We start from the raw sequence: 27,438 nt of genomic DNA on the forward strand, positions 1-27,438 counted from the left end.
GCTATTAAAATCAACATTGTAAAGAAAGGGGTTGATGATGTTAGACTGAAAGTACCATTGAGCAAGAGATTTCGATAATAGCATGATTCATTTTTACCAAGCTGTCAAGTGTTTGACTGCTGAGATACCTATGAACTCAGTTAATTCCATTAAACAAAAGGAATTGAGAGGCGTAACGTAGAGACAAAAACCCAGAGGGGCGATTCATAAAGAAAAGGCAAGTGAGGTAGATTTCCAACTCAGGATATTTTTTGTGCAACTGTTGCTTTAGTTTTAGAAGAGAAATCTGAAATTGCAACTCAAGGCCAAGAAGCCACTTTAGAAATATAAACACAAACATGCTGGCCTCATGTATTCTGTCCATATTAAAGGATATTTAGAATCACTGAATATTCAAAAACATTTAATAAAAAAGGTTTATTTTAAATGTAGCTATGAATCAGTAATCACAAGTGTTACAATGCATACTTTTACAGAGAGTTTTTACAGTAAGACACATCTTTGTATACATGCAGGCCCGATCTCCACCCCCACCCCATTCCCCCAATAATACTTAAAACAAAATAAGAAGCAGTCAGTTTAAAAAAATAATAAAAGCACACCTTTGGCATGTGTATAAAGTTTCATTAACAACAATAATCAGTAGCAATTTCGATTCAGGAAAAAAACACCATTTTTGCTTAATTTCAGAGCATTGTTCAGTCAGGGATGAAGCTTATATATGATGATTATACACAATCCAGTATTAAGGTGGTCAGGCTTATTTAAGTATGATAAAAATGTTAGGGGAAAATTGGTGACACTCATTTAAAAGAGCAACCGTTCAGCTTTGGAGACATCTGGCTTACCCAAACAGTTTAGGCCACAAGTGAAAAATCATTTTGGTGGTCACACCCCAACATTTAGCTGTTTGTCGATTCTACTAAACTGTATCTGATGAAGCAATTGGCAGACTCTGGAATAAGTAAGGGCAGTAAGGAGTGACATGCACTATTGGAATATGTGGAAAGAGAAAAGGGGAGTTTGTACATGGCCCCTCTGTTCTACCTTGGGTCTTTGTCACTGGTTTTCGGTATGTACATAAATACCAAATTCATTCAACCCTGAGGAAAACCAAAATGTTCTATACCTTTCATTTTGCTACACAGTTGCTAATTCTTCTATATTAAGAATCCATTAAAACTATGGATAACCAATAGTGACCAGCCTCTTTCGAGACAAGTTATTCATAATTCCCTAAATAGATAAAAAAATGATATCTGTACAGTTTTCCCAAAACTATTTTAAATGCACATTTTATTGTAGTAATGGTAAAATACTGCATAGACACACTTGCATTTCTAAACAGTAAAGTAATACCAGTCTTCTAGTTAAAGATTTTTACAGCAATTACTGCAGAACAGATGTCTGGTAAGTCATCATAGCCAATAAGTCGTCCTGCAAATATCAGACACTTCTGTGTACATCAGAACATATAATTTGAATGATGTTCTTCAGCAAGTCAGAATACACTTTGGTATTTATAAGTTTTCCTGATAAATGTTAGCGATCCAAAATTGACAACTTCAAGGAAAAAGACTGGCGGAAAAGTACTGCTGTAACACCAGTCAGAATTATACTCACTACTTCTTATTCCTGGGCTTTAACTCTTCTGCTGCATTACGCAAAAAAATGTAGTTTTTCTTTTGTGGATTATAGAATTCATGGCCCTAAAAAGAGAAAGTTAGCTATATTTATCTTAAAATATCAACTCAATCTTGAAATACAAGAAACTACATTGTTAATTCAATTTAGTGAGATGTTATAATTTAAAAACATGGACTTTTAAGGATCAAACTTACTATTCAACCCAAGGAAAATATTGGTGGATGTGTACTATAATTAGAAGCAGTTCACTGTAAAAGGCAATTTTCAAAACCAGGTTTGTTTTTTTTTAAGCTTGAAGTGAATGAATATCCCCTTGAACTTTTGCTTTACAGTCAAAATTCAAATATTCTGAGAGTTATAGGAAGTAAAAATACCTATTCTAGACAGGAATAAGAATGGACGTTATAAAATGTACTACAGCCTTATGGCACATTCTCTGTCTTTTGTGCCAAACAAAAGGGTCCAAACTTTCATATACAAAAATGCAAGAGGCACACAGAGTTTACAATTACTTGTATTCATCAACTGTCAATGTAAGCTGAATATTCTGTACATGAAAATGAATAACTGCCAATATTTGTCTGCATGTACAAGTGCCCAGTGCATATAGCCACTGCAGTGTCATGAAGAATTCAAGTGTTAAAAGGCACATAGCCAGATTTTCAAAGAGACCCAAGGTCTCTCTTTTTTGGTATCTGGATTTGTTTGGCTCTCTTTAGAGACTGATAATATAACTATTACAACCCAGTGCATAATTTTAAAGTTATGAACTTTCATAGACTAACGGAATCTAGAAAGGAGACCTACTGCCTACCAACTCAAGTTTCACTACTAAATATCAGTTCATAATCTGCTGAGCTGAAAGAAAGACTAGTCTAATGTACACTCATCCCTCGTTTAATGAGTACTTTACTTATGAGTACTCACCAATGCAAGGAACACATATACCTACTTTTATTCACAAAATGAGTGAACTTCTCCCACTTATATGAGCAGCGTCCCTGGCCACGGGGCAGGGAGACCCGCAGCCCTGTGGTTGGCTGAGCTCCAGCTGTGGGGTCCCTGACTGGGGGCGAGGAGACCCGCAGCTGAAGCCTTCTCCCTCCCTTCCCTCAGACATGCAGCTGTTGGACAGCCCTTCAGCTGGGGAAAGCTAGGGAGAAGGCTCTTAGCCTGGTTCCCTCCCATGCAATGGTGGGAAGGTGAAACCGACCAGCCATGAGCTGATCAGTTTCCTGGCCCAGAAGCCATGAGGAGATTGGAACTGGCCTGCCCCTGGTTTTGAGCTCCCGCCACTCTGGGAGCCAGGAAACTGACCAGCCCTGGTGGTTCCTGGCTCCACTCCCCCTGCAGGAAAATTCAAGTTATGCAGAGGTTGCAGGAACAACCCCTGGGTAAATCCAGGGTTTACTCTATTAGAACCCCCGCCCGCCCCACAGGCCTCACCCTTGGCCAGGTTTTAACTGCCCCCCATGGTCCCAAACTGCCTCCAGCTGTAAACCCACCCAGCAGCCCCAAACCCCCTCCAGCCTTAGACCCCCCTGCAGCAGCCCCAAACTGCCCCAAGGCTTCCATATGCCCCCCAGCAGCTCCAAACTGCGCCAAGCTTTACACCCCCCTGAGCAGCCCCAAACCACCCCCAGCATTCGACTCTCCCTGCAGCCCCAAAATTCCCCCAGTCTTAGACTCCGCCCCTGCAACCCTCAATAGGACCATCCTTAGACACTCCTCCTCCTCCTGCAGCCTCTTCACCGGGGCTGCTGGGCTGGGTGGCTCCCCCAGCCCTCCTGTTCCCAACCATTAAATCCAGTGTTAAGGTTTCAGCACCTAGGCGCAAGGTAATTGCTATCCTTAGTGATAGAGATAACTGCTGGAGATGGCAGCTATCACTATTGATAGATATCTGCCTGAGGCAGCAGTATTAAGAAACTGCAAATGGCTTCTTTAACAGCCACATGCAGCTGGGAACTGCGCACCTGGGAACCTTTAACAAATCTAATGGGACACATATTTGGGTCCCAACGCATAGGCTGGAAATCACTGCTCTATATACACACACTACATTCTATTTCTGGTGCCAAACTATTTGAATACATCAGAAAAGGACATAAACCAGTTGAGTTTATGTAAAGTTACAAGCCCTTGGAACAAACTGGAGACTTTTACATGTATTTTAATGGGAATTTACTGTCGCTCTTATGAGTTTTCGCCTACAAGGAGGAATTTAGGAACCAATTGTGCTTGTATAGCAAGGGATGAGTGTAATATAAACAGATGGAAATTGTGGTTATATTTGTATGAATAAAACCTTTTGGCATGTGTAAAAAATACATACATAGGACGTAAAAACTCTGATCTATTAATAATCTGGTTGGGCTGTGGGGAGCAACTGTGCACCAAACTTCATAAAAGGTAAACTATCCTGACCTAAAAATAATGGCTGACTATTAAGAACTGAATTTATTCTTTTAGTAAAGAATAAACTTAGTGGGTTAGACTATTTAAATGGATACATGCCTATTTCCTAGAGCTGGCTCAATAAGGAGAATAATTTTCCCATGGACAGATTTGCAAGCCTCTCCCGCCCCTCCAAAAAAGAGGTTTCCTGTGAACATATTTTGGTTGCTATTAAGTCAAAAATCAAAACACTAAAACTGCTTTGGTTTAATCTTTTTAGGTTCTATGGCATAAAAACAAGGTAATTTTCAGTTTTTAAAAAGAAAAATATTACAGGAAAGTTAACTTTTTTTTTCCTACCAATATGAAAATGTAAGGATGTGGCCTTATATTTCAATTCTCTAGCATCTATATTTTATAACATTTTATTCATGGTATTTTGCAGAAAATAAGTTTTTAAGCAGATCTGGGTCTGAAATGAATGAATGCCTAATTAGGGCACATCATTTATTAGAGTTTGGATTTAAACCCCTAAGAGCTGTGTTGTCAACCATGATGCTGCCTGGTGAAGTTCAAGGCAGTAATGAGAACAACTTCTACATATATTATTTTTAAACAAGAGTGGTTACCTTTTTCACTTAAATAATAATAAATCGTAAATGCTAACTGTTAACCCCCTGAAGACATACAGGTCTGATAAAGTAACATCCAAATGGAATAATGGACATATTTTGTGTCTTATGTTCCTTTTATTCAAATGCTGGTGACACAGCATAAAAAGAATTCGTTTGTGAGGTTAAATTATAGAGGCCACGGGAGTTGGCAGAAAAGGTAGCCAAGGCCAGGGGAACCAGTGGAGACCAATTGTGCCGCACCCCCCATATGAAATTTCATGCCCCTCTAAGTGGGCACACCCCAGAGGTAAAGTATTCTTTTTCTCATGGCCTAAACAGTTATATATGGATTCAGTGTGACATTTTATCTGAGAAGTGGCTAAAGTGATCCCTAATCAACCTTTTCCCCCAGGTTTATTTGGAAGATTTTATTAACACTCGTGAAGAACTCTGAGATTCTCAGATGAAAAGGACTACTGAAAGAACGTCTTATTAGGTCACAACCACTGATAGGAATTTAAATGTTAATCCTTCTTACCTTAGACCAGTCGTAACTGGAAGCATATGCAAAAATATTCCCATTGTGGTTAAAACAACAGGCAGATATCGGCTGGTCAAGCTGTTCTGATGTTTTTAGCTTTGTTCGTGCATCTTTATCCCAAAAGCTGAATCTACCATCAGATCCTACGGTTGCAAGGGTGCCATGTGCAGGATGAAATGCTATCCCATTTACCTAGAGAGTCACACAAACCATCACATAAAAACAATAAACACAATGCATGCAAAATCAAGTTTAACAATGCATACACTGAACTCAGAGTTTAAAAACAGTATATGCAGATTTATCTAATTTTAATTAGAATAGTTGCGTTTTAGTCTTGACAAAAGAACTTTTTGCAAAAAATAGTTTGTTTATCCTGAGCAACTATTATTTAAATACAAGTTCCTATTAGGGAACACAGCAATTCCCTTGGTGTTCTTGAACAGAATGTTAATGAATGGTATCTTTTTCCATAAACAAAAACAAATATAAAAAAAAAGGATGCATTGTCCTAATAAATCTTAGCAGAAGAATCAGACCAGTTGTGAGGTTTTTGACTGTTTCAAGAAAGAGCAAAATAGTTTGCCTGCTCCTATTTTAATATTTGCATATGATAATTTTTCCTCTAAGTATAAGCAGAACTCTTTAGGAACAAGGAAAGGTCCAAGAACAGTGTTTATGATAGATGTCACACAAATTTGTCCATTACGGGTATGCAGCTTCTAACGCCACTAAAAAATGACGTAGTGATATGTTCTGAATACTTACAGCATAAATATCCTGAGGTGCTGATGTATTTGTTCCATTGGAGCGATGACATTTAAAAGTGAAGTTATCTTTGGCTCTGAAAAGGAAGATATTTCTTCACATTTTCTTAATTTTAAAATGAACTATATAATTCAGAGTATTTTAAAAATCGCACTTACGGATTTGGTGGGTTGATATAGTGAATAGCTACCCTTCCTTCGATACTTCCAAGGGCAAATCCAGTAGGTTTGTTCACTTTGTCTTTAAAAATAGCAACACAACGATGCTAAATTTGAGAAAGATACAGAGCATTTTAGATAGAAGCACAAGGGGCAGTTTTTTCTAAACACTGTCTTTCTCTGGGGGAATAACAGTGCATGTACTAACATAGTGGCCGTGTCTACATGAGTCAAAAACTTCAAAATGAGCTGATGGGAATAAGGGGACTTCGAAGTAGGCGGGGTCCTTTCGAAAAGGAGCCCCGTCGGGACGAGCCACGCGGCGACGAGGCGCATCAATTTCGAAGTGCCGCAGCCGCCTACATGCTAATGAAGCGCTGAATATGTGTGGCCATTTCGAAGTTTGGGGCTAGTGTAGACACGGCCAAGAGGTGACATATCCACTCCAAAGCAGTGTGGAGGCATTGTTTTGGAAGCATAGAGAACCTGGCAGAGAGGTAAATTTCCACAGGGTCCCTACTGCACCTGAACCAACTCAATAAATCCTCCAAACACACTGAGCTCCAAGTAGGTGCACACAGAGCTCCACCCCACCAAAACTCACTCTCTCAGCACCTGGACCATCCTCCCCTCATGAGCCCCACACATCCAGATGCCCCTCCGCTGGGCCTCAACCTCCTTCACTTAGACATACTCCTCCTCAGAGTCCCATTCCCCATGCACATAGAATCCACTGAGATTCTGCATTCAGATCCCCCAGACACCCTGACACACGCCCTCCTCCACCAAGCCACCCGCTCTCAGATTGCATCACACAAAGCCTTCTGACCCCTTGTCTGGATCCTGCCATCCCTAAGCCCCTCCACACTTGGATCCTGCCAGGCTGAGTCTGTCTGCCCCACACCTAGATCAGAAGCAATAATCTGTCCCTCTTGTTCACTATCTTGGTGGTCCTGGCACAGAGGGTCAAGACCCTGGGATGTTTCTGGGGTAATCTGGCTCTTGAACTGTGTCAGGGTCAGATACAGTCTCACTGCCAAGTCTGTATTTAGGGGTGACAAAAGGGAGGGCCTGCAGGGAGATCTCCCACATTTGTGCAGCCAGTGCCCTATGCTTCACATCGCCAAGCTTGAGCCTGCATATTTATTTATCGACAAATAAAATATGCAGAATTTTAAAATACTGAGTACAGATGTTTTACTTTTTGATGCAGAAATTTTAATTTTATATCACAGAATTCCCTCAGGAGTCCAATATTTACAACAAAGATGCAGCATATGTACCATACTGAAAGTCTAGGTATACTCAGAAAAACCAGCTACACTGAGTGAAGAAAGTGTACTTTTAAAATATTTTTGGTAAAAGAATCTAAACCACTATTTTTCTATGGTGCATTAATAACCTTATAATAAAGATAATCGGTTATTTACCTGGTGTTTAAGTGGAGATTCTATTCTTCTAAATTCAGAAGGCTGATTCTCTAACTGGTACACTATCAAACCCCTTTCTGCAGTGGCCACGACTGCCATGGGATGCACCTGGATAAGAGGGAGTAGGTTGGAAGAGAGTTGGCCATGTTGATTTCCCAGCAGAAAACTCAAGTTACTTCAACTTATTTATTTCACCCCTCAAAGAATCAACTCAAAGGAACAAAACTGTTGGTTCTGATAGAAGGTGGCCTATAGCTTGAAAACATTATCTGCATAGTATGTACACCAAGGGCAGGAGTGGTACCAGCTTCTTCCAACATGAAGCATAGATTGTAATATGGACAAAGAACGAAGGACAGTTCAGTTTCATAGAATGCTAGAACTAGAAGGGACCTCGAGGAGGTCATCCAAGTCCAGTCCCCTGCCCTCACGGCAGGACCAACAACTGTCTAGACCATTCTTGATAGATGTCTGTCTAACCTGCTCTGAAATATCTCCAGTGATGGAGATCCCACAACCTTCCTAGGCAATTTATTCTAGTGTTTAGCCACCCTGACAGGAAGTTTTTCTTAATGCCCAACCTAAACTTCTCTTGCTGCAGTTTAAGCCCATTGCTCCTTGTCCTATCCTCAGAAGCCAAGGAGAACAATTTTTCTCCCTCCTCCTTGTAACCCTCTTTTAGGTACACTAGGGTCTCAACATTTGTGAGAATTCCATGTTTAGAACCCTCGCAGTGTAGATTTTTCATGAATACGGGGCAAGGGGGTGTCCAGGGCCCCAGGGGAAGCAGCAGCTGCCGGTGCTCCTGCCCATAGCCCTGGGGGAAGCAGCTGCTTGCTAATAACTGAATTCGCAAATATTAAGTTCGTGAATTGTAAGACCCTACGGTACCTGAAAACCACTATCATGTCTGTTCTAAGTCTTCCCTTTTCTAAATAAAACAAGCCCAGTTCTTTCAGTTTTCCCTCATTGCTCATGATCTCTAGACCTTTAATCATTCTTGTTGCTCTTCTCTGGACCTTCTCCAATTTCTCCATATCCTTCTTGAAAGTGATGTCCAGAACCAGACACAATACTCCAAGGCTACCTCTACACTATGAGATACATTCAAATTTGTTAAAATTGATTTTGTAATGCTGGGCTTTATAAATTCAAATGTGACTATCCTCAGCAAGTCAACTTATTGCTGCCACACTCAATCAGCAAACATCAACTGTTGTAGCAGTGCACTGTGGGAACCTATCCCACAGTTCCTTCATCCCCATAGCATTCTAGGTATGTTTGCTGGTCTTTGCTATCATCTTCCCACATTCCATTGCCCTTATTCCCCTCCTGTGGTAAGCAAACATCTACCTTTCCAGACAGAAGTAAGGAAAAGTGGGGCATCAGGAAAGATGGCAAAGTTAACAAAATTTTTCTTTCTTCTATAACTGAACTATCAAGGATCTTATAAAAAGCAGCAAGTGCGTGTCTTTTCAATTGGCCATCCACTGACTGTTTCCCCCTCCCTCGATTGTTTCTGATCCCTGAAAATCTGATACCTGAAAATAACTGGGATAAAGAAAAGCATGAGGATCACAGTAAAGATTTTAGGGCCAGGGAGAAGTTGCTGAGGAGAGGGTTCTTTGGGTTCCCAGTTCATTATACAGCTTCTGTGCACAGTCTATATGCTCAATGGGCCCTCCACCTGCTCTTCCCTACGTGAAGGGGTACAAAGTTAGGAGAAAGAGGACAGAAGAGGCTTGGAAAAAAGACTTGTCTTCCCTCTACACTACACATAAATTGTCAATGCAGGGGATGGCAGCAAGCCCCCGGCCAAAAATCTTGGCCACCATGGGGAAGTGTAATGTTGTGACTGCAGGGGACAGGACTTGATGATCTACCAAGGACTCTTCCAGTCCTATGACACATGGATATGTCCCTATAAAATAGCTACACTGGCTTTCCAAGACATCATGGCAGTGAAATCTCATACACTAAACTTATAACGGAAATGGGAAACTGGCCTTCCACCCACTTTTCCCTTTGCTTTGGGGGTGGGGAGCAAAGCATAAAGAAAGAGGATAGGAAAGGTTAGGGAAAAGATTTTGGGCTTCTCACTCCTTTGTCTTTCCAAAACATGATGGCAGTGAAATCTCACACACTGAACTTATAACAGAAACAGGAATCTCACCTGAACCTCCACCCCCACTGTTTTGTTTGGTTTTTTTTTTTGGTTTTTTTTGGGGCGAGAGGGGCAAACCATGAGGAAAGAGAATAGGAAGGGTTAGGAAAAAGATTTTATAACTGAAATATCAAAGATTTTGCAAAAAGCAGCAGGTTTCTGCAATGGGTAGCAAGCTCCCAAAAATATTTTTGGTGGGGGCAGTCTGTGGCTGCATAGCAGGTTGAAATGCTCCCCCACCCCCTGAAAATCTTAGCTCCTGGGGAAGATGACTCCTCTCCTCCTCTGCCTGGCAGCAGCAACCCCCCACCCTTGGGTTTTTGTGGGGGCATATTTTATTTTTATGAAACGGGTTTATTTAATGGCTTACAACATCAGCACAATAGCATCTTTCAGGTAGTTGTAATGTCATCATAGGAGTTGGTGATCGTGTGTCCCAGAACTAAAGGGAAAAAGAAAGTGGATTTAAAAAGCTGGAAGAATTTTTTCTGCTATAAAAATACCACATAAGTAGCAGGAAATATTGCTACAGATTATTTTGGCACAAATGAGTGTGGTCACATTTTCTTTTTGAGTTGCTTAACCCCTGGCTAGAAGGCGATAAAACACTTCCTTACCACTACAAATTATCACCTATAAATGCGATCTATTGTTTTTTTTTCAAATTAGTGCACTTCTGCAAAGTTTATAACAAACATTTCCAGTTTTACACGTATTAACATGGTATAAACCCAATTTAACAGGAACAATTTTCATACCTTCAAAGTTTTATCCCAACTTCCTGTCATCACACAGCTATAGTTTGGTGCTTTAATCCAATGGACAGTTTTAACAGGGGCTTCATGCTGAAGGAAAACAACCAAGAAAAATGCACATACTTCTTTATAAATGACAGCCTGTATTTCCTTTTTATTGTGCAGAACAACAACAACAAAAAAGACACAAAAACCTCTCCCCCATATATGTTTTAGAGTGCATCTGTCTGCCAGTCCGTCTGTGCATCTGTGAGTCCGTTTGTTCAAGAACTCCTAAACTATAAGAGCTGGGATTACCAAATTTGGTATGCACCATCCTCTTACCCTAACTTAAAGCTAAGTCAGGGTTTGGCTGCACCAGGAAAACGAGAAGTGCTGGGAATGGGACTATCTTTCATACCATGGAAAAGGAGGGCTACAAAGGGAAGGAACACAATACTGAGAATGATCACAGGGGGCAGCTTCAGCACCAAGAGAGTGGGCAGCGCAACTCTGGTGCCGGCATCAGACTCAGTAAGTAGTCCCTGTGCCACAAACCTGGAGTCTGCAGGTTGTGGGATGAGGGAGCATGCTGGGGGTGGGGGCAACCCCCAAGCCTCCCCTCCCCCCAGCCTGCAGGGTACTGGGAAGGCAGCTCCCAAAGCCAGACTCCCACAGACAGTATGAAGGCCACTAGAGAGTGGGGGAACAAGGGGGAGGGCAGGTGGATGCTGCAGGCCATGGCAGTCCCCAGAACCTCACTCCTCCTCCCCCCCCCCACCCCCCCGCTGCTGCAGTGTTCCCTGTAATACCCTCCCAGGATTCAGGTGCTGCCCAGATGATTAGTAGAGCACCCACAGCAACACACAGCAGAGAGCAAGCTTCTATTGAATCACAGAGTTGGAAGGGACCTCAAGGGGTCACTGAGCCCACCCCCCTGCTACAAGCAAGATCAACCCCAACTAAGTCATCCCAGACAGACAATGTCAGGCTGGGACTTAACCTCCAGGGATGGAGATTCCACCACCTCCCTAGGCAATGCATTCCAGTGCTTCACAACCCTCCTGGTGAAGTAGTTCTTCCTAATATCCAACCTACTTCTCTCCTTCTGTAACTTCAGACCATTACCCCTTGTTCTGCTGTCTGTCACTGCTGCTAACAGTTTTTCTCCATCCTTTTTAGAGCACCCCTTCAGGAAGGGGAAAACTGCTATTAAATCACCCCTCACTCTTCTCTTCTGCAAACTAAATAAGCCCAAACACCTCAGTCTCTCCTCACAGGCCATGTGCTCCAGCCCCTTAATCATTTTCGTTGCCCTCTGCTGAACCTGCTCCAGCACATCCACATACTTTCTGTTCTGGGGTCCCAAAACTGGATGCAATACTCCAGATGTGGCCTCATCTGTGCCAAACAGAGGGAAACCACCACCTCTCTAGATCTGCTCAAAATGCTCCCCTTAATGCACCCCAATATGCCATTGGTCTTCTTGGCTACACAGGCACACTGTTAACTCATATCCAGCCTTTCATCCACTATAATCCCTAGGTCCCTTTCCGCTGTACTTCCGCTTAGCCAGTCGGTTCCCAACCTATAACAATGCTTGGGATTCTTCTGTCCCAGGTGCAGGACTCTAGAATTCTCCTTGTTGAACTTCTTTTGGCCCAATCCTCCAATTTCTCCAGGTCACTCTGGATCCTATTTCTACCCTCCTACATATCTACCTCTCCCCCTAATTTTGTGTCATCCACAAACTTGCTGAGGGTGCAATTCAGTCCCTCATCCAGGTCACTAATAAAGATGTTGAACAACACCGGTCCCAGAACCTAGTCTTTGGACACTCCAATTGAAACCAACCGCCATCCAGATATTGTGAGCCATTGACCACTACCCATTGGGCCCAGCTTTCTATTCACCTTATAGTCCATGTATCCAAGCCATATTTCCTTAACTTATGGGCACGAATGTTGTGGGAGACTGTATCAAAAGTTTTACTAAAGTCAAGGCATAGCACATCCACTGACTTCCCCATGCTATTTGTAGCGCACATCCACACATGCCCTGGTACACATAAAATTTACTCTGCTTGTGAATGGAAAAAAAATTATGGTGAACACTGCCTGATGCTACTCCAGACAGCCTGCAGGCAACACGGTGGTGGTGGTGGTGCGGGGAATGAGGGACAGCCCCAGGGCTTGGCCTCTGTGGACCAGCCCCGACACAACGATCTCACAGTTCCAGATCTCTTTCCACTCCCCCCGCCCCAGGAAGAACCAGCATCCAGGAAGCACTGCGCTAGCCCCTTGGGAGGAGCAGCCCTCACTGCCAGAGGTGCTTCCAGTAAGCCCCACCACTTTCCGGATCCTTGTCCTGAGTATTGTGCCCCAAGTTCTGCACCTCCCATCTGCTTTGACTTCTGCATCAATTCCCCGTGCCCTGTGACCCCCTCCTCCACACCTCCCAATCCTCTGCCTTTATGCACCCACTCTTTGCCCCTCCTCATCCCCAAATTCTCACTCCAGCCTTCATTTTCCTTCATTTCTGAAAAATGCAATCATTGGAAAAAAAGCTTGTATATTTTTAATTTTTAAAAATATTAGTTCAATTAAAAACCTGAGCAACGCTGGGTACATCTGCTACTAGGATATAAATGTTTATGAAATCACCACTGCAACCAAAATTTGTATGCTTCAGCACAATTACAGAGCACAGGGAATATTTTCACATATTTAACGTAGTGTAGAGACTTTACAATAAGCAACAGAAATAAGTTTCATATTAGAATTAAAATCTGCATTGAAGTTGAATGTAGATGTCAGGCTATTAAAAATGCACGTATGAAATCAATAACTTAATGAAAAAGAACCCAACAATTACATATAAACTCTGTTTCTAATGATCTAAGTGCTCATCCAAAATATATGTAAAAGTGGTAGGTGAGTGGAAGAAACTATCAGTGCAAAAGAGCAAGAAAGCAGTACAGAGGACTTGGTAACAAAAAAGGAAAGGGGAGGCAAAATGAGGTAGAGAAGCAACACTGGGTAATCAGAGGAGGAATCAGTTAGCAGCTGGTTCTACAGTGAGGCCGTACACAATGGGAAGTCTTTCTGAATTACCTAAATCCCAGTAATCATCAGTTACCAACATCTTAAAATTTAGCTAACAGTTTGAAAGGACCTTCCTCACACTATTCTTCATGTAACAGCATCTAATCAGAAAATACTGAGTGTTATTTTAAATTGGATTGTAAAGATTCTTTTTGTAAATATTTATTTAAAGGAAGTGATACTTCAGCATTTCTCTTGAGGGAAAGAACTTGGGGGGTTAATTACCTGTGCAATTTGTATGGCCTGGTTACTGTTGAGATCCCACATTTTGGCAGTTTTATCACAAGAAGCAGTAAATACTTTACTTCCATCCTACAAGAAAAGTTAAAATTATGAGACAATGATTTTCCTCATTAAAATATTAACTGGAGCACTGTGTAATTTCATGTTTGTAATATCCACTATTAAAGAACGCATGGGTCTGATTCTTCATGATCTAGTATTTGTGTAGTCATGTAATAAACTGGGTATGTAAAATAAACACTATTCTGAGAGTATCTGCATAGATGCAGGTGACTATACAGTATGTGGTTCAAGATAATGGAAAATCAGGGCAACTGCCCACCAAATAGCCATACAAAACAGCACTTTGCCTAACGAATAGCTACTAACCAACAAGAAATGTATTGCTGCATTTATCTGAACTGACAATGTAGAAACTCACTGAGACTGCTATCCAGCTGAACAGACTGATATTGCCCTGCTCTTAGTGCCTCAAAAAAGTCATGAAGCATCTTAGACTACAAAAGAATGGCATTTTTTTATAAAAAGATCACAGCAAAAACATGTCAGTATTAGTTTTCCTTTTTCCAATACTCACAAAACATTGCATAAAGGAATATACTGATACCAGTATTTACTAAACTTTTAACAATAGTTTTGATTGGTCAAATAATAACTATGTAGTTTCAAACCGCACAGTCTACTCTTGTGTAAGGGCTTTGTTTATATTAATGTGAGATTTCCTAAATGTAATTTACACTCCAACAACAGAAAAAATAAAAAGTGTTGATCAAAACTGAAATTGTACAAATTCAAACTACAAATGGGAATGAAACAAAGCAAATTCTGCATTTGTGCTTAAAATAGTAATATTTGAGGATGAAGTTTACTCCTGTACATACAATTTCTGCTAGGTCTTTTGTACTGAAATCTGTACTAGCTATTAACACTTAAAACAACCTCCTGCCATTGCATCTTTGCACCCAAGTAGTAACTAAAAACAAACCAACCACAGACTTAGATGTATGCTGCAATCATAGAATTGTATCTATATTTTAAGTCTGTGTACATTTTGAAACGAAAAGTAAAGATATCTGTTTTCTGGATAAAGTTACCAGTTTCCTCGAAAACACTTTTTGAAACAACGGAACTTACATCACTCCAGCACACATCTAGCACAGGCCCCGTGTGCATCTGCTGAGCTTTTGGAATAGTCTGTCCATTATCTTGAACTTCCCAACACCGAACCTGTGAGGTAAGAAGCACAGATCAATTCAGTAAATATATAACTATTGTTTGAGTACCCAGGAATGCACTAGGTGTCTCTCAGAAACAAAGAAGTTTATATCTTGAAGAGCTTCCCCTTACATAATACACTGAATTTAAATGGAATGGAAGAAGGGAAAAGGAAACGCATCAGTTACAACTGTCATTCGTGTCCAGTGTTCCTTGTAAGAAGAGTGCATGGGGGGCCAACCAGGAGACATTCAGATGCTGCCCAACTGATTAGTGGAGCCTCCACAGCCATCCATAGCAGGCAGCAAGTGTTTCTATTGGTAGTGCACAGCCACATGTCTTGGTGCAAATAATAAAATTTATTTTGCCCATGGATGAAAAAATTAGAGGGAACACTGCTCAAAACTAGGGATCCCTCTTAAGTTGCACAGTCATGCAGCAGCCTAATAGGGCAGGGGCTCAGGTCTTCTGCACTCTCCCCCCTGGCAGTTCCACACTGGGGCTGGAGGAATTCACCCTTTCTGTGGCCCCAGCAGAGAGCAGCTGTGCCCAGGGGAGAGGAACCTTCTCAAAGCTCTCTCCCGTCATCCCCAGCAGAACGGACCTACTGTAGCTGGGCAAGAGGCACCCCTTCCCCAGTCCAACTGAGCGTCATGGGAGCTGCTGCAGCTAGCAGAGGTGCCTCTTACCTTGCCCAGAGCTGCTGCGGTGAGAGGGGATTGAGTGGAACCCTCTCTCCCAGTGGAGCTTGTACCCATAACCCCTCACGCCCAATCCCATCCTAGATCCCACACCCCGTTTGCCCCCATACCTTAATGCTGCCCCAGCCCCGAGCCACCTCCTGCATCTCCAAAGCCTCTGCCCCAGCTCCATCCCAAACCCTGCACCCTCATCCAAACATCTCCTTCCCTCTGACTCCCCACCCACACTCCAAATCCCGTGGACTTATACATCACTTCTTATTGGTGTACATAACAAAATTCATTCTGCACATGGACATAAGGCATTAGAGGGCACACTGCTCCTAACCCTAATTTTGCTTTTGATGTTAGTGATACAAGAGCACTCTCTATATTCAGTAGTGTATATTTAACTATGGGTATCTTATTAGCCACGTAAGTGGATAATCCTTTTTCCAACTCTTCCAAGCTTTTGGTTTAAGCAGTATGTTTCATGGATTAAGCATTGTATAAAAAGAATGTTTTCTATCAGTTTCTTTTGCCTTTACAATCTTGCTAACTATCCCATTCTTGAATTATAAAAAAGGATAAATGTTAGGAAATAAAAGTACTTCAAGAGATTCATGAATTGTTTTTAATTATTAAAAATATTCTAGAATATCATTAACTCCCTTTGTTTAATATTTATTGTTTAATCTGGGTTAAACTGGGAACTAGAAGATCTTTCATACTGGACCAAACTTTATCTAGTTTAGGAGACCCTTATCTTTTTAATAGCAGTATCTGCATTTTAACACAGAGATTGATTTCTGGAACATGTATCCTCCCATTCACAACTGCACAGACCTCATCAGTTCCTTCTATAGAAATAGTATCCATATAGTAACCATACCAACTTTGAAAATGAATATTGAGAAAGTATTTAGGCTGGAAATCAGCCTACCTCACTGTGGACTATTAGCTGTCCACAGACCAGAGTGTGGAAAAATGTGTATCTGCTGAAATTCCAACCTTTTACAAAAATACTCTGAATCATACCTACATCTGCATATCATATAACTGTATGAGGAAGGAATATGAAGAGGAGGGAATTATTTTCTCCTGTGGAGTGAAAGCAGACAAATGTCTCTTTAGCACAGGTATTTGTTACTAGTCCTCTCTACAGGTATACAGATTAGATTAGCTTTTATAAAGAACTGAAACAAAGAGTAAAAATCACTCCCTTGAAGTTTCAGTGACACTGATCTTGAAATGCTGACAATTTCAACTAGGACTGTGAAGTGATTAAAAACACTAATCACAATTAATTGTACTGTTAAATAATAATAAGAATACTATCTGCAACACACACAGAAAACAGTGTGTAGCAACACAAACACACAAACAGCATCTAGCAGCACAAACACACATGCACACAGTGTGTAACAATGCTGGTACACATAACTCACTATAGCAACACAAACACACACACTAGTGACAGACTGTACACAGACACAGGGACAGTCATGAACACAGAGACACATTATATAGGAACAGACACAGAAGGGCCAATCCCCATCAGCAGCGGGCCACACACCCACACCCCTTTTGGTACGTACTTTTGACACTTCACATCAATCTTTCCTGCCTCAAATCCAACTGACAAATCAAAATCCCCCAAGCCTGGAGTCAGATTTATAACCCTTATGCTCCCCAGAGCCCGCTCCATCTGACCAGCCACCCCCCTGGAAACCAGCTGCAGGCTCCCAGCAGTGCGGCCCCTGGAGCAAACCCAGTGGCATGGGACTAGGGCCAGAGCCCCACCGTAGAGCTGCAACACGGGGCCAAGGCTGCTGAGGAGACCCAGCTGTGGAGCCATGGGTGCAGCGTGGAGCCAGAAATCCACCTCTGCCCATTCCCTTCCTGGGCAGGTGCACTCAGCTGGCTATGAGCAGCGCCCCACAGCTTGGCCACTGCCTGACAGCCTGACACCATGGCATGAGGAGCTAGGGACCATGCGCAGGCCTACTGATGAACCCATAGCTCCCCACCTCACCTCCTCCTCGCTGTTGCCTTTCCCCCTGGTCCCACCACCATGCCGCTCCCGGCTCCCCTGGAGGAAGTGTGAGCTGTGGGTAGGCAACCAGGGATTAAAGGTGCTGCTGAAGGGAAGTCTGGAGAAGTTCATGAATAGGCTGTCAATTAACCTGTGATTAATGGGCTTTAGTTTTTCAAGTGATAATGTTGACCTGCATTAATTGCAAGCATTAACACATGTTAATTGAAAGCCCTAATTTCAACAAATCAATTAAAAAACGTGATTTCAGATACTACGGCCACCCCTTGCCCTTTATCTGCTTCCAGAATCATATTTCTGGGATTTTTTTTTAAAGTTATTTTCTGTGCCCTAGAACAATACAACTAAATAAGTAAGAGGAAAAAAAATTTCAGATAAAAACAACAGAAGTTTTGTCAATCAAATGAAGTAAGGAAAGGCAGGGATAAGGGGAGGTTCTTTCCCCTGTATCTTTAAAGTACAGTAGTCTTAGATCTGACTTCTAACAGAAGGAGATAAATGTGTACCAGGCAAAGGAGATTTACACTGTTCTTTTTTCAGATTATGCTTGCTAAATACTCACATCATTTGCCCATGATCCTGCAATAAGGAAATTACCCGGCAATGTTAGTGGACTGAAAGCTAAACAACCAATGCTGTCATCAGGTGGAGATGTTACTTCAATATCCTATAAAAGCCAAAGAAAGTTATAAATATCTACAGTCTCACAACATCACAATGTGTCTTAGTCAGAGGGAAAGTTAAAAAAGTGTTGAGTTTTGCAAACTATAGTACACAACCAAATATTAAAATGGCAACAATAATGAATTGCAAGTGGTACTTTATTCTTTCACATGTTGTTTAAATGATAATTCATAGTTTACTGGTAATAGTATAAACGGGAGAAATCAGTTGCACGTAGAATATCAAGACTGTTTGAGTACAGCTTATTTCTCTTATACAAATTGAACCTCTCTAATCCACAGCTCTCACACCCAGCAAACATCCACAATCCGGCATGACATTAGCTAGACAACTACTTATCATGGGTGTTGCTACGTTTCCTGTGGTCCATAAAGTTTTGTTTACAGCCACCAGTCATGGCTCTCTGTGGTCTCTGCTGTTATTTAGCTGTAATTTACCACGAAAGCTCTTCTAAGAGCCCTGTAAGCAGTGCAAGTGCTGGTAATCCTCCTTGACAACATCGACCTCCTGTTGTCCGGCAAATTCTCTCATTTGGTGCAAGGGTGACAGATTAGAGAGGTTCAACCTGTAGTTCATTATTGTTATTATTTGCCTTTCACTTCAAGGTCCTGTGAATTTAAGTTGGGCATGTTTCCAAAAGACTATACTTTATAACACACAAAATCAAGGTAACCGTACACAAAGCTATGTACCAAACTTATTTGAAAATCAGGCCAAGTTCACCGAAATAATATACTGCCCTATTAGATTATTCTAATGCAGTAGTTTTCCACTACAGATCTGGACTCTCCTGGGTGGGGGTCCATGAGCAGATTTCCAGGGGATCCACCATGCAGGGACAGCAGGTGCTGGAGGCCAGGCAGAATCACCAACCCACATGGTTGAATGCTGGGGCCTCAAGCACCACCACACAGAGCTGAAATGTGTGCAAGTTAACCCCATAGCCTCATGGGGCTCCAGGCAGCAGTCCAGCTTGCTATCTCCTAATACTAGTTCTGATTTCTATATACAGAAAAACAGTTTAGTGGCACAAGTGGGGCATGGAATTTTTATAGTATGTTAGGTCAGCCTCAGAAATGACCAAACTTGCTTGAACCATGCCAGAAGTGTGCCTTGAACTATTTTTTCAAGACTGTTATTCTAACTAGGCCCATGCATAGTCCATAACACTATTTCTGTATGAAACTCAACTGCAAACCATGTTAGTTTGTATACAGGTTTGACAACAGTCTCAAACAATTGTAAATTGGTGTAGTTTGTACCTAAATCTTCCTTTGACAGTAAGAAGAAAGAGATTCATTAAAAACATTTTGTAACAAAGCCTCAAACTTCTCAATATGTGGGAAAAATGAGTTTGTAGAAGGAGAAAAATGTATGCACATTTTCACTCCTGATTCACAGGAAAGCAATTACCTGATACTGTTTATATACGAGTTCAGACACGTACCTTCATAGGGTTGTGATTATCTGCTGCCGTACTTCCAAACATGCTGGTACCACCAGCTCCAAAGCCCGAGGTTGATCCAAACAAACTCATCTTGGCCCTGCAAATGACAAGAATGCCCATGAAAAACAACAGACCTTTACTGTGGGATATAAGATAGTGGTGGATTACCACTGCCAGCCAACAGGAGCTGCAGAAAGCAGTGTTCCACTCTGCAACACTGTTTCCTGCAGTTGCCATTGGCCAGGAACAGCAATCCACAGCCAAAAGGAGTTTCAAGCAGCCATACCTGCAGAGGTGCATGTAAAAATACAGCTCCTGGGGAACCGCATCTAGCTTGCAGGCTAGTTATTGCCCAATGCTGCTCTAAAGGAAGATGGAAACAAGCTATGGGGGACAATTATAAAATAACCTTAAGGTTCCTATCCTTGTCATTTTCTTGCAAGTTTCTGCAATGTTTATTCATCATAATTACTGGACTTGGCCTCAGCCTCACTTTCCTCAGAACATCTAATTTTGGAGGGGCAACAATTCCTTCAATTAACAATAAACAAAGAGATTAAGATGAGATGTGGTTACATCTCTGTACAAATGCACAGATATTTGAAAAGTATTGCTGAATGTGTCTCATTTATTTTAACAACAGTATTTTTAATTATGCAACACCCAAAACATTCATTGGAAATGCAGAAAAGAAACTTCAAAAATAAAAGCTACCACATTGGAAAAAACCACAGGAGAGTACCTCACTCATTAAGCTACTCTGCTGGGGGGGGTTAGATGATAAACACTGACAGAACTGCTTCAGCGATACGTGCACAAAACAAGGAAAAGGGTGGGGTGGGGGGCATGTGAAGTCAATGGTTTCCTTGAGTTTATATGCCTGGGGAGAGTTTAGATTGAGGCAGACGGCATCAGAAGGTGGCCTGGGAGCACTTCAGTGGAAGGAAGGGACAGGCTGCTGGGTTCCATGAAGGCAGTTGGTAGCTGACAGGAGGGAGCTGGAGACATTGCTGTGGGATTGGTCCAGTTGCTATGAGGCAGGAGGCAGCTGGAGCAGTTACTGAGGGACTGGTCCAGTTGCTGTGGGGCAGCAGGGAGCTGAAGCAGATCCAGTTGCTGTGGGGCAGGAACGGGTTAGAGAAGTTGCTGGGGGACTAGTCCAGTTGCTATGGGGTGGGAGGGAGCTGGAGCAGATCCAGTTGCTGTGGGGCAGGAGGGAGCTGGAGCAGTTGCTAAGAGACGAGTCCAGCTGGTTCAAGGCAGAAGGGAGCTAAGGCCGTTGCTCAGGGACAGGCAGGCAATAGGCAGCGACCGCCCGATGTCCATCGGGAGCTCGCCGGGGAGAACGGGCACGAGGCGGGCCCCAGAGGGAAGAGGCGCCCAGACAGGGGCGCTGAGAGCAGACACCTGACTCGCCTGCTCGGGGAGGGCCCCTCCGCACTTACCCAAGAGCCGGGCTCCGTGCCTGTTTCGGAGGAAGCGGAGAGCGCGCTTGGAGAGACAGCGCGGGACGAAAGCGAGTCAGACACGACTAGCTCACGCACGGCGGAGACCAAACAGGCCGCGTTCCACCGCGCATGCGTCACCAGCCGCTGCACTCACAGAAGGCACGGGTGTCCGTTCGCGGCAAAGGGGCGGGGCGCGGGTGTGAGGCGCTCCAGCTGCATCCAGAGGGATCATGGGGCCGTAACGGGGTCATGTGACTAGCGCTTTGCATACGCTTGTTCCCCATGCAGCCTGTGGTGTTGCGAGTGGCGTTTCTTACAGGGGTTAGTGGGGGCTACGGTGCATATTGCTGAGGGCTTGGAGGCAATTCTCTGCTCTTCCTCACCAAAGGAAGACTATTACCATGTATTTAATTATTCATAAGAAAAGACAATAGGGAGGCAGAAGATAAAAAAAAATGAAGAAAACGTTTAAAGAGTACAAAGGTAGAAACATGTAATGAAAATGTGCGTCATTAACTGACCCCCTCGTGAAGAGGAGTCAGACAACTTTATACGGTAAACTCTGAGAGCCATTATCCACAGGACAGGGAGGTTGGTTTGATCATTGGCCTTATAAACCCAGGGCTCTGAGTTCATTCCTTGGGGGCAGTTAAGGATCTGGGGCAAATAGATTTAAAAAAAAAATTGTCAGTGATGGTGACAAGTCCTGCTGTCAGGGCAGGAGACCGGATGGGATGATTGCTGAAGGTGCCTTCCAGTTCTATGAGATAGGTATGTCTGCACAGAGTTCAGTACTGAACACTAGGTAGAAGCGCAAAAGACACTGCAGGGTGCACTTGTAACTACCCACAGGAAGACTCAAACCTGGGACCTCTGTGGGCACCACTGCAGCTTGAGCAGAAGGTCAGCTGGCACTCAGCTGAAGCTGTAGAGTACAGTAGGATCTCAATATTCACAAGGGTGCCATGTTTAGAACCTCTGCAAATGTTTTTTTGCAAATACTGGGGTGCTTGGGGGCCCCGCGGAAGTGGCCACTCGCAAATAATGGAATTTATGACCATTAAGTTCACAAACCATGAGACCCTACTGTACACTTATTCTTTCTCTGTGAAGTGGCCTAGGTTCCACTACATGAGACAATCACACATAGGTGTGTGGGTTACACACTCGCACGCCACAGGGAGGGATGCAGGGTAGTGCTGAGCCGGATTCCTCTCTCCCAAATATATCCAGCTCTGAAGAAGTGGATGGGCCCCACAAAAGCTCATCACCTAATAAATTATTTTGCTAGTCTTTAAATTGCTACATGACTGCTTTTTTGTTTTGTTAGGATTGAGACTAACACAGCTACCTCTCAATTACTATTCTCCTTTAAGAGCAAGCAGCTTGCTGTGAAATCCATTCTGGAAGCAGGCAGACGTGGTTCAGAGAGAGGTAGTGTTCGTTACCTGTTTAAATTATTAGGTAACTACATGATTAATGAAGCTAGACTAAGAATAACTGCTTTTAATTTCATTAGGGAACAGGATGCCAAGACCTGAGGTTTGTCAGTTACCATCTAAATGTCCCTCTAGGAGAGTCACTGCCAACTAAACCAATGAGATTTTATTGCGGCCAGCTCATTACAATGTATCTTGTAGCCATCACCAGAGGACAGGGACCAAAAGAACACAGGAGCTGGCTGCTTGTGAGAGCAGCCAGCAAGCTCCTCTGCTCCTTCTGCGTTCCCCCCACCTTCTATGACCAGAGCTACTTGGCTCTGAGTTATGCTGATTATTTGAGATTGCCGGTTACTTGAATATGGGTTAAACAAGAGTTTACTGTACTGCGGAGGGCAGTGTAACAGGACCAATTGGGTTGTAATGAAATAGATCAATAAAGGGCTAGAAATGTGCCACGTAAGTTAATAGCTAGTGAAAAATGGAAATTTAATTATAAAAATTATTCAGTTCAAGCTTCCTATTATCTTGTGCTCACAAAAATAAATCACCAAATCAGGGCACAGACTACAGCTGATAGTAACTAGCATAGTGACCTGAAAATGTGACATTATTTTCTGAATTTGAAATATGAAAGCTCAAAATTCAGTTACAGTTGACAGTGTGATGAGGAATACTTATCAAAGAATTGTCCTGTAGCCTTAGGTGATACATTGTCTACAACTTCTTGAAGGTGAATGGATAAACTTTTAAAAAATTTAAACCACTTCTGAACCATGAACATGCAGTGCTTACATCCTTAACTGTGAGCATGAGCTTAACTTTAGGTATGTGCCTAAAGGCTACGTCTACACTGCATTTTGGTCCAGAAAACTTTTGAGGGTGAAGGGTGTGAAAAAAACCACACCCTGACCAACAAAAGTTTTACCGACAAAAAGCACTAGGGTAGACAACACTTGTCAATGTGGAGAGGCTCTCCCACCAACAAAGATACTGCCGGTCTTTTGGGTGGTTTTATTTTGTTGGCAGGAGAGATCTCCTTGCTACCAAAGATCAGCTATACAGTAGACCCCTGACTTATACATAGGTTGTATTCCTGGGCAACCATGTGCAAGTCACATTTTGCGTAAGTTGGGACTTGGTGGGGAGGAGATCTGCCACCTTTAGGTCCCCTAGTCCTGACTATGCCTGGCTCCCTGCTCCTGTGAGCGGTGGGGAGCCCAGAGCAGGCACAGCATCTCTGGTCAGTTTCCTGGCTCCCAGAAGTGATGGGGAGCTAGGAAACTGTCCAGCAGGGCGGCACCTAGCTCCCAGCTGCCCTCCACTCCTGGGAGCCAGGCAACTGACCAGCACAACAGCACTGGTCAGTTTTCTGGCTCCTGTCCACTCATTAGAGACAAGGGACTGACCAGTGCATTTCCCAGCTCCTACAAGTGGAGGGGAGCCAGGAGCTAGGCTGCTGCCTGGTTCCCAGCTACCCCACCACTCATGATTTCCTCTCACGTTATTGAAAGGAATGCATAAGTCAAAATTGTGTAAGTCAGGAGTCTCATGTACTGGTAGGCAATATCTAGATTTCAGCAATTTGTCGACAGTTTTTGTCAGAAGATATCTTCCAACAAAACGTCTGTTGACAGACTGGCCAAACTGCCAAGTGGATTGCAAGAGCAATCCACTCTGTTGACAGAGAGCGGCCGGACCATCCAGCTACTCTCTCAACAAAATGGTCAACTGGAAGCACAACAGACAAGGCTGCCCGAAGTCCCAGAAGCCCTGTTGACCGAGGGCCCCCTGCAGAACATCCAGACCCGCTTTCTGTTGAAAGAGCTCTCTCAACAGACACATTATGCCTTGTGGGGAGTGGGATAACACTGTCAACTAAAGTGCTGTGTTCTGTCAATTCACTGTTGACAGAACACCTGTCGACGCTTCCTGGATTGGCATTTTGTCGGCAAATCCCTCTAGTGTAGACATAGCACAGTGTGTAGACAAGTGGTAGGCAACCTGCAGCCCATTGGGGTTTTCTTTTAAATGTGCATTAAAAGCAATGTTGTCGGTCACTGGAATAACTGGCACATTCTGTTAACCAGCATATGGGGCCCGTGGCCAGCTTCTGGGTGCTGTGGGGCTGCTTTCTGGCTGGGACTGGCTGCCCTGCTAGGGCTGGTTGCCAGCTGCCTTGGGGCCAGCTGCAGTGGGTCATCACCCCACTGGTTAGGGCCAGAAGAGCAGGGCCCTTGACTAAGTGGAAAATAGGGTTTCCCAAGGATGCGGGATAATGGAGCTTCTATTATATAGGCAATGATGTATTATTTAAAATAAAAGAAAGTGATACAGATGTTCTTTGTCAGGTGCTAATTTGACGTTACTGTACCTTAAATTGCAGTTCTGTGAAAAGTGTAAAACAACACCTCCCTTTTCATAAATTTATAGATTCCAAGGACAGAAGGGATCACTGTGATAATTTAACCTGATCTTCCATATAACCCAAACCACAGAATTTCCCCTCTCCAAATTCCTAGAGCACACGTTTTAGAAAAGCTTCTAGTAAGACACTCTGCATTCATCATCATGAACAACCATGGGCTCACCACCTGTTGATGTCCGACGCCACCACCACTGTTTCTTTCCATCTTTCCCTGTCCAGTGCAGATAATTACTTAAAACATGTTTTCTGTCACTGCTGCTTTTTATTCTTGTCAGCATTTTAGCAACAACAGAACTGACAGAGCTCTATGTATTCTATGTATCATTATCAACATGAATACTAAATTCTAACCAGTAAAAAATGTTTGTTCACATATACATTGCAGTGGGTGTATACTAACTGAGGGGATAATTTGGCTTTCAAAGGCTTATTATTGTTGTAAGAATGACTTTTGATCTGACTTTGGGATTATGGAACTGATAGTTGGAAAATCACTCTTATCTGACTGCTAAGCACATTTGTTATGGATTCATTTATAAGGAACACAAAATACCATGTTCAAAAGTAAAACATCACAAGACAGACACAGTTTGTGCTTTAAAGTAGACTGTGAATTAACTCTGACACAAATTTCTGCCCCCAAAATAAATAAATATCTTTTTTAAGGATAATATTTTTACAGCTGGAGTTGTTACAGTTATATACTGTAGTCACAATGGACAGGAAAAATTATATTTAAACTGTTTTCATGTCCGTATGGCACACTAGTGGAAAAGCAATCAAATGCAAAGAAATTAAACCATAGATACTAAAAAATTTAAACAAGATGCTGAAACAATGGCTACACCATTTTACTAAATATTTAGAACAATACTAGAAATAATGCAATTGTATGTAATTTTTTGTAAATAATGGCTTACATAGCTCAAAAACAAATCCACATCAGGAAACATTTGATGTGCAAACAAATATTTATATCCATCCACCAAAATGCAATTTGTTTGGCAAATAGACTCTAGAAAGATAATCTGATGAAAGAGATGTCAAAGCTTGAATTTCAGCCTTCATTCTAGATGCTGCCATAATTTCCATCTGAAAAAAAAAGTGCAGGTTAATGTACTGTTGTGAAAGGCTTGACCCATAAGGTGAGGTAATTAAATGTTTAAATTATGTAAGATTGTATTAGTATTTTCATAAGGAGATGCACTCTCTATTGTGCAGCACATAGTTGCAAAAATCATAACAAGTCATACCACAGGGGACTGTAAACAGAAGGGGAGACTGCATTATGTTTTTCCACCGTGTAACCATTGGATGTTTTTTTCTGCATGAACTATGATTTGTGTTCTAAAAATATTCAGCCCAAGCCAAAGGTGTAGGTGGAGGTTAAATAATTGCTCCACATAGCAATTCCCCCTCTTCAAGAGCTGTAATTTATTCTGTGATATTCAGAGCTGTAGTTAAACCCCCTAATAACATATGATCAGCAGATGGACAATGGCAGCAAAGCCTGCCTGGAGGCTAGTTCTGTGTTTTGGGAGGGGTGGGGGGGGAAACTATGAGGCCCGTTGGTAGAGATACTGCCTATATGGCTCTCAATCCTGATTAGAGTGCAGAAGAACCTGCACAGCATACCATAACTAGGGTGAGGACAATATGGGATGAATGGGATTTGTTCCTTAGGGATTAAGAAACAGAAAATATCATAAATTTTTACATACTTCTTTTTTCCACAATGGTTGGCAAGCCACATAAGGTCTCTTTTGCATACTGGAAAGTTTATTTTGATCTTGTTTAGTAAGTGGAATCAAAGCATCTTTGGGTATATTTAATCTGAGGAAGCAGATAAAAATTTTAGCCGGCTTAATATTTTTAAACTACACATTGTTTCCACCTTGAATTTCTATTTCCAACTATCAAAATGCTCTGCAAAAATAACAACAATTGTACTGACAGTATAATCAACAGTTAATAGTATTTTCTTTTGTGAATTTGAACAGGCAATCTTACATTTTCCTTTTTGTGTGAGAAAGATAATTATGCTTGTAGAAAATAACTAACCTTTCAATATCAGAAGGAAGGAGACCAAGCCATCTTATCGCTGGAACTGTGAGATGATGGGCTTCAAAAGACATTGACTACAATAGGAAATGTCATTTATTATGTTCAGTGTCTTCAATCTGTATTATTTCTGCTTGTCTTTGAGAAAAATACTTATGTTTTTTAAGTCAGCTCAAGTTT

At 42.3% G+C, this 27,438-nt stretch overlaps 2 protein-coding genes across 6 annotated transcripts in view; both read right to left on the minus strand.

The window, feature by feature from the left end:
- Positions 1-421: 421 nt before the first annotated feature.
- RAE1 (ribonucleic acid export 1) lies at positions 422-21,454 on the minus strand. Its single transcript, XM_075011559.1, has 12 exons — positions 21,328-21,454; positions 19,883-19,979; positions 18,314-18,418; positions 14,935-15,027; positions 13,783-13,869; positions 10,478-10,564; positions 10,090-10,161; positions 7,556-7,663; positions 6,126-6,232; positions 5,968-6,043; positions 5,197-5,391; positions 422-1,709 (listed from the first exon to the last, which is right to left on the minus strand). The coding sequence occupies exons 2-12, from the start codon at positions 19,970-19,972 to the stop codon at positions 1,623-1,625; spliced, it is 1,107 nt and encodes a 368-aa protein (XP_074867660.1). The 5' UTR covers positions 19,973-19,979; positions 21,328-21,454; the 3' UTR covers positions 422-1,622.
- A 4,006-nt stretch (positions 21,455-25,460) lies between these two features.
- Positions 25,461-27,438, minus strand: part of SPO11 (SPO11 initiator of meiotic double strand breaks) — a 63,237-nt gene continuing 61,259 nt past the window's right edge. For all 5 annotated transcript variants that reach the window (XM_075011487.1, XM_075011489.1, XM_075011488.1 and 2 more), the window contains 3 exons: positions 27,259-27,335; positions 26,919-27,030; positions 25,461-26,289 (listed from right to left, as the gene is read on the minus strand). In XM_075011487.1, coding sequence (XP_074867588.1) covers positions 26,170-26,289; positions 26,919-27,030; positions 27,259-27,335 — 309 coding nt within the window. In that variant the 3' untranslated portion in view covers positions 25,461-26,169. The remainder of the gene's footprint in view (positions 26,290-26,918; positions 27,031-27,258; positions 27,336-27,438) is intronic.

Source organism: Carettochelys insculpta, chromosome 17, assembly GCF_033958435.1.
Source record: "Carettochelys insculpta isolate YL-2023 chromosome 17, ASM3395843v1, whole genome shotgun sequence".
Taxonomy (NCBI): Eukaryota; Metazoa; Chordata; order Testudines; family Carettochelyidae; genus Carettochelys; species Carettochelys insculpta.

Excerpts from the sequence above, each read along its gene's own strand:
- RAE1 (XM_075011559.1), bottom strand. The coding sequence starts at position 19,972 with ATGAGTTTGTTTGGATCAACCTCGGGCTTTGGAGCTGGTGGTACCAGC. Across the intron at positions 18,419-19,882 it reads ATAATCACAACCCTATGAAG|GATATTGAAGTAACATCTCC; the intron begins GTACGTGTCTGA and ends TGGCTTTTATAG. Across the intron at positions 13,870-14,934 it reads TAGATGTGTGCTGGAGTGAT|GATGGAAGTAAAGTATTTAC; the intron begins GTAAGTTCCGTT and ends CTTTTCTTGTAG.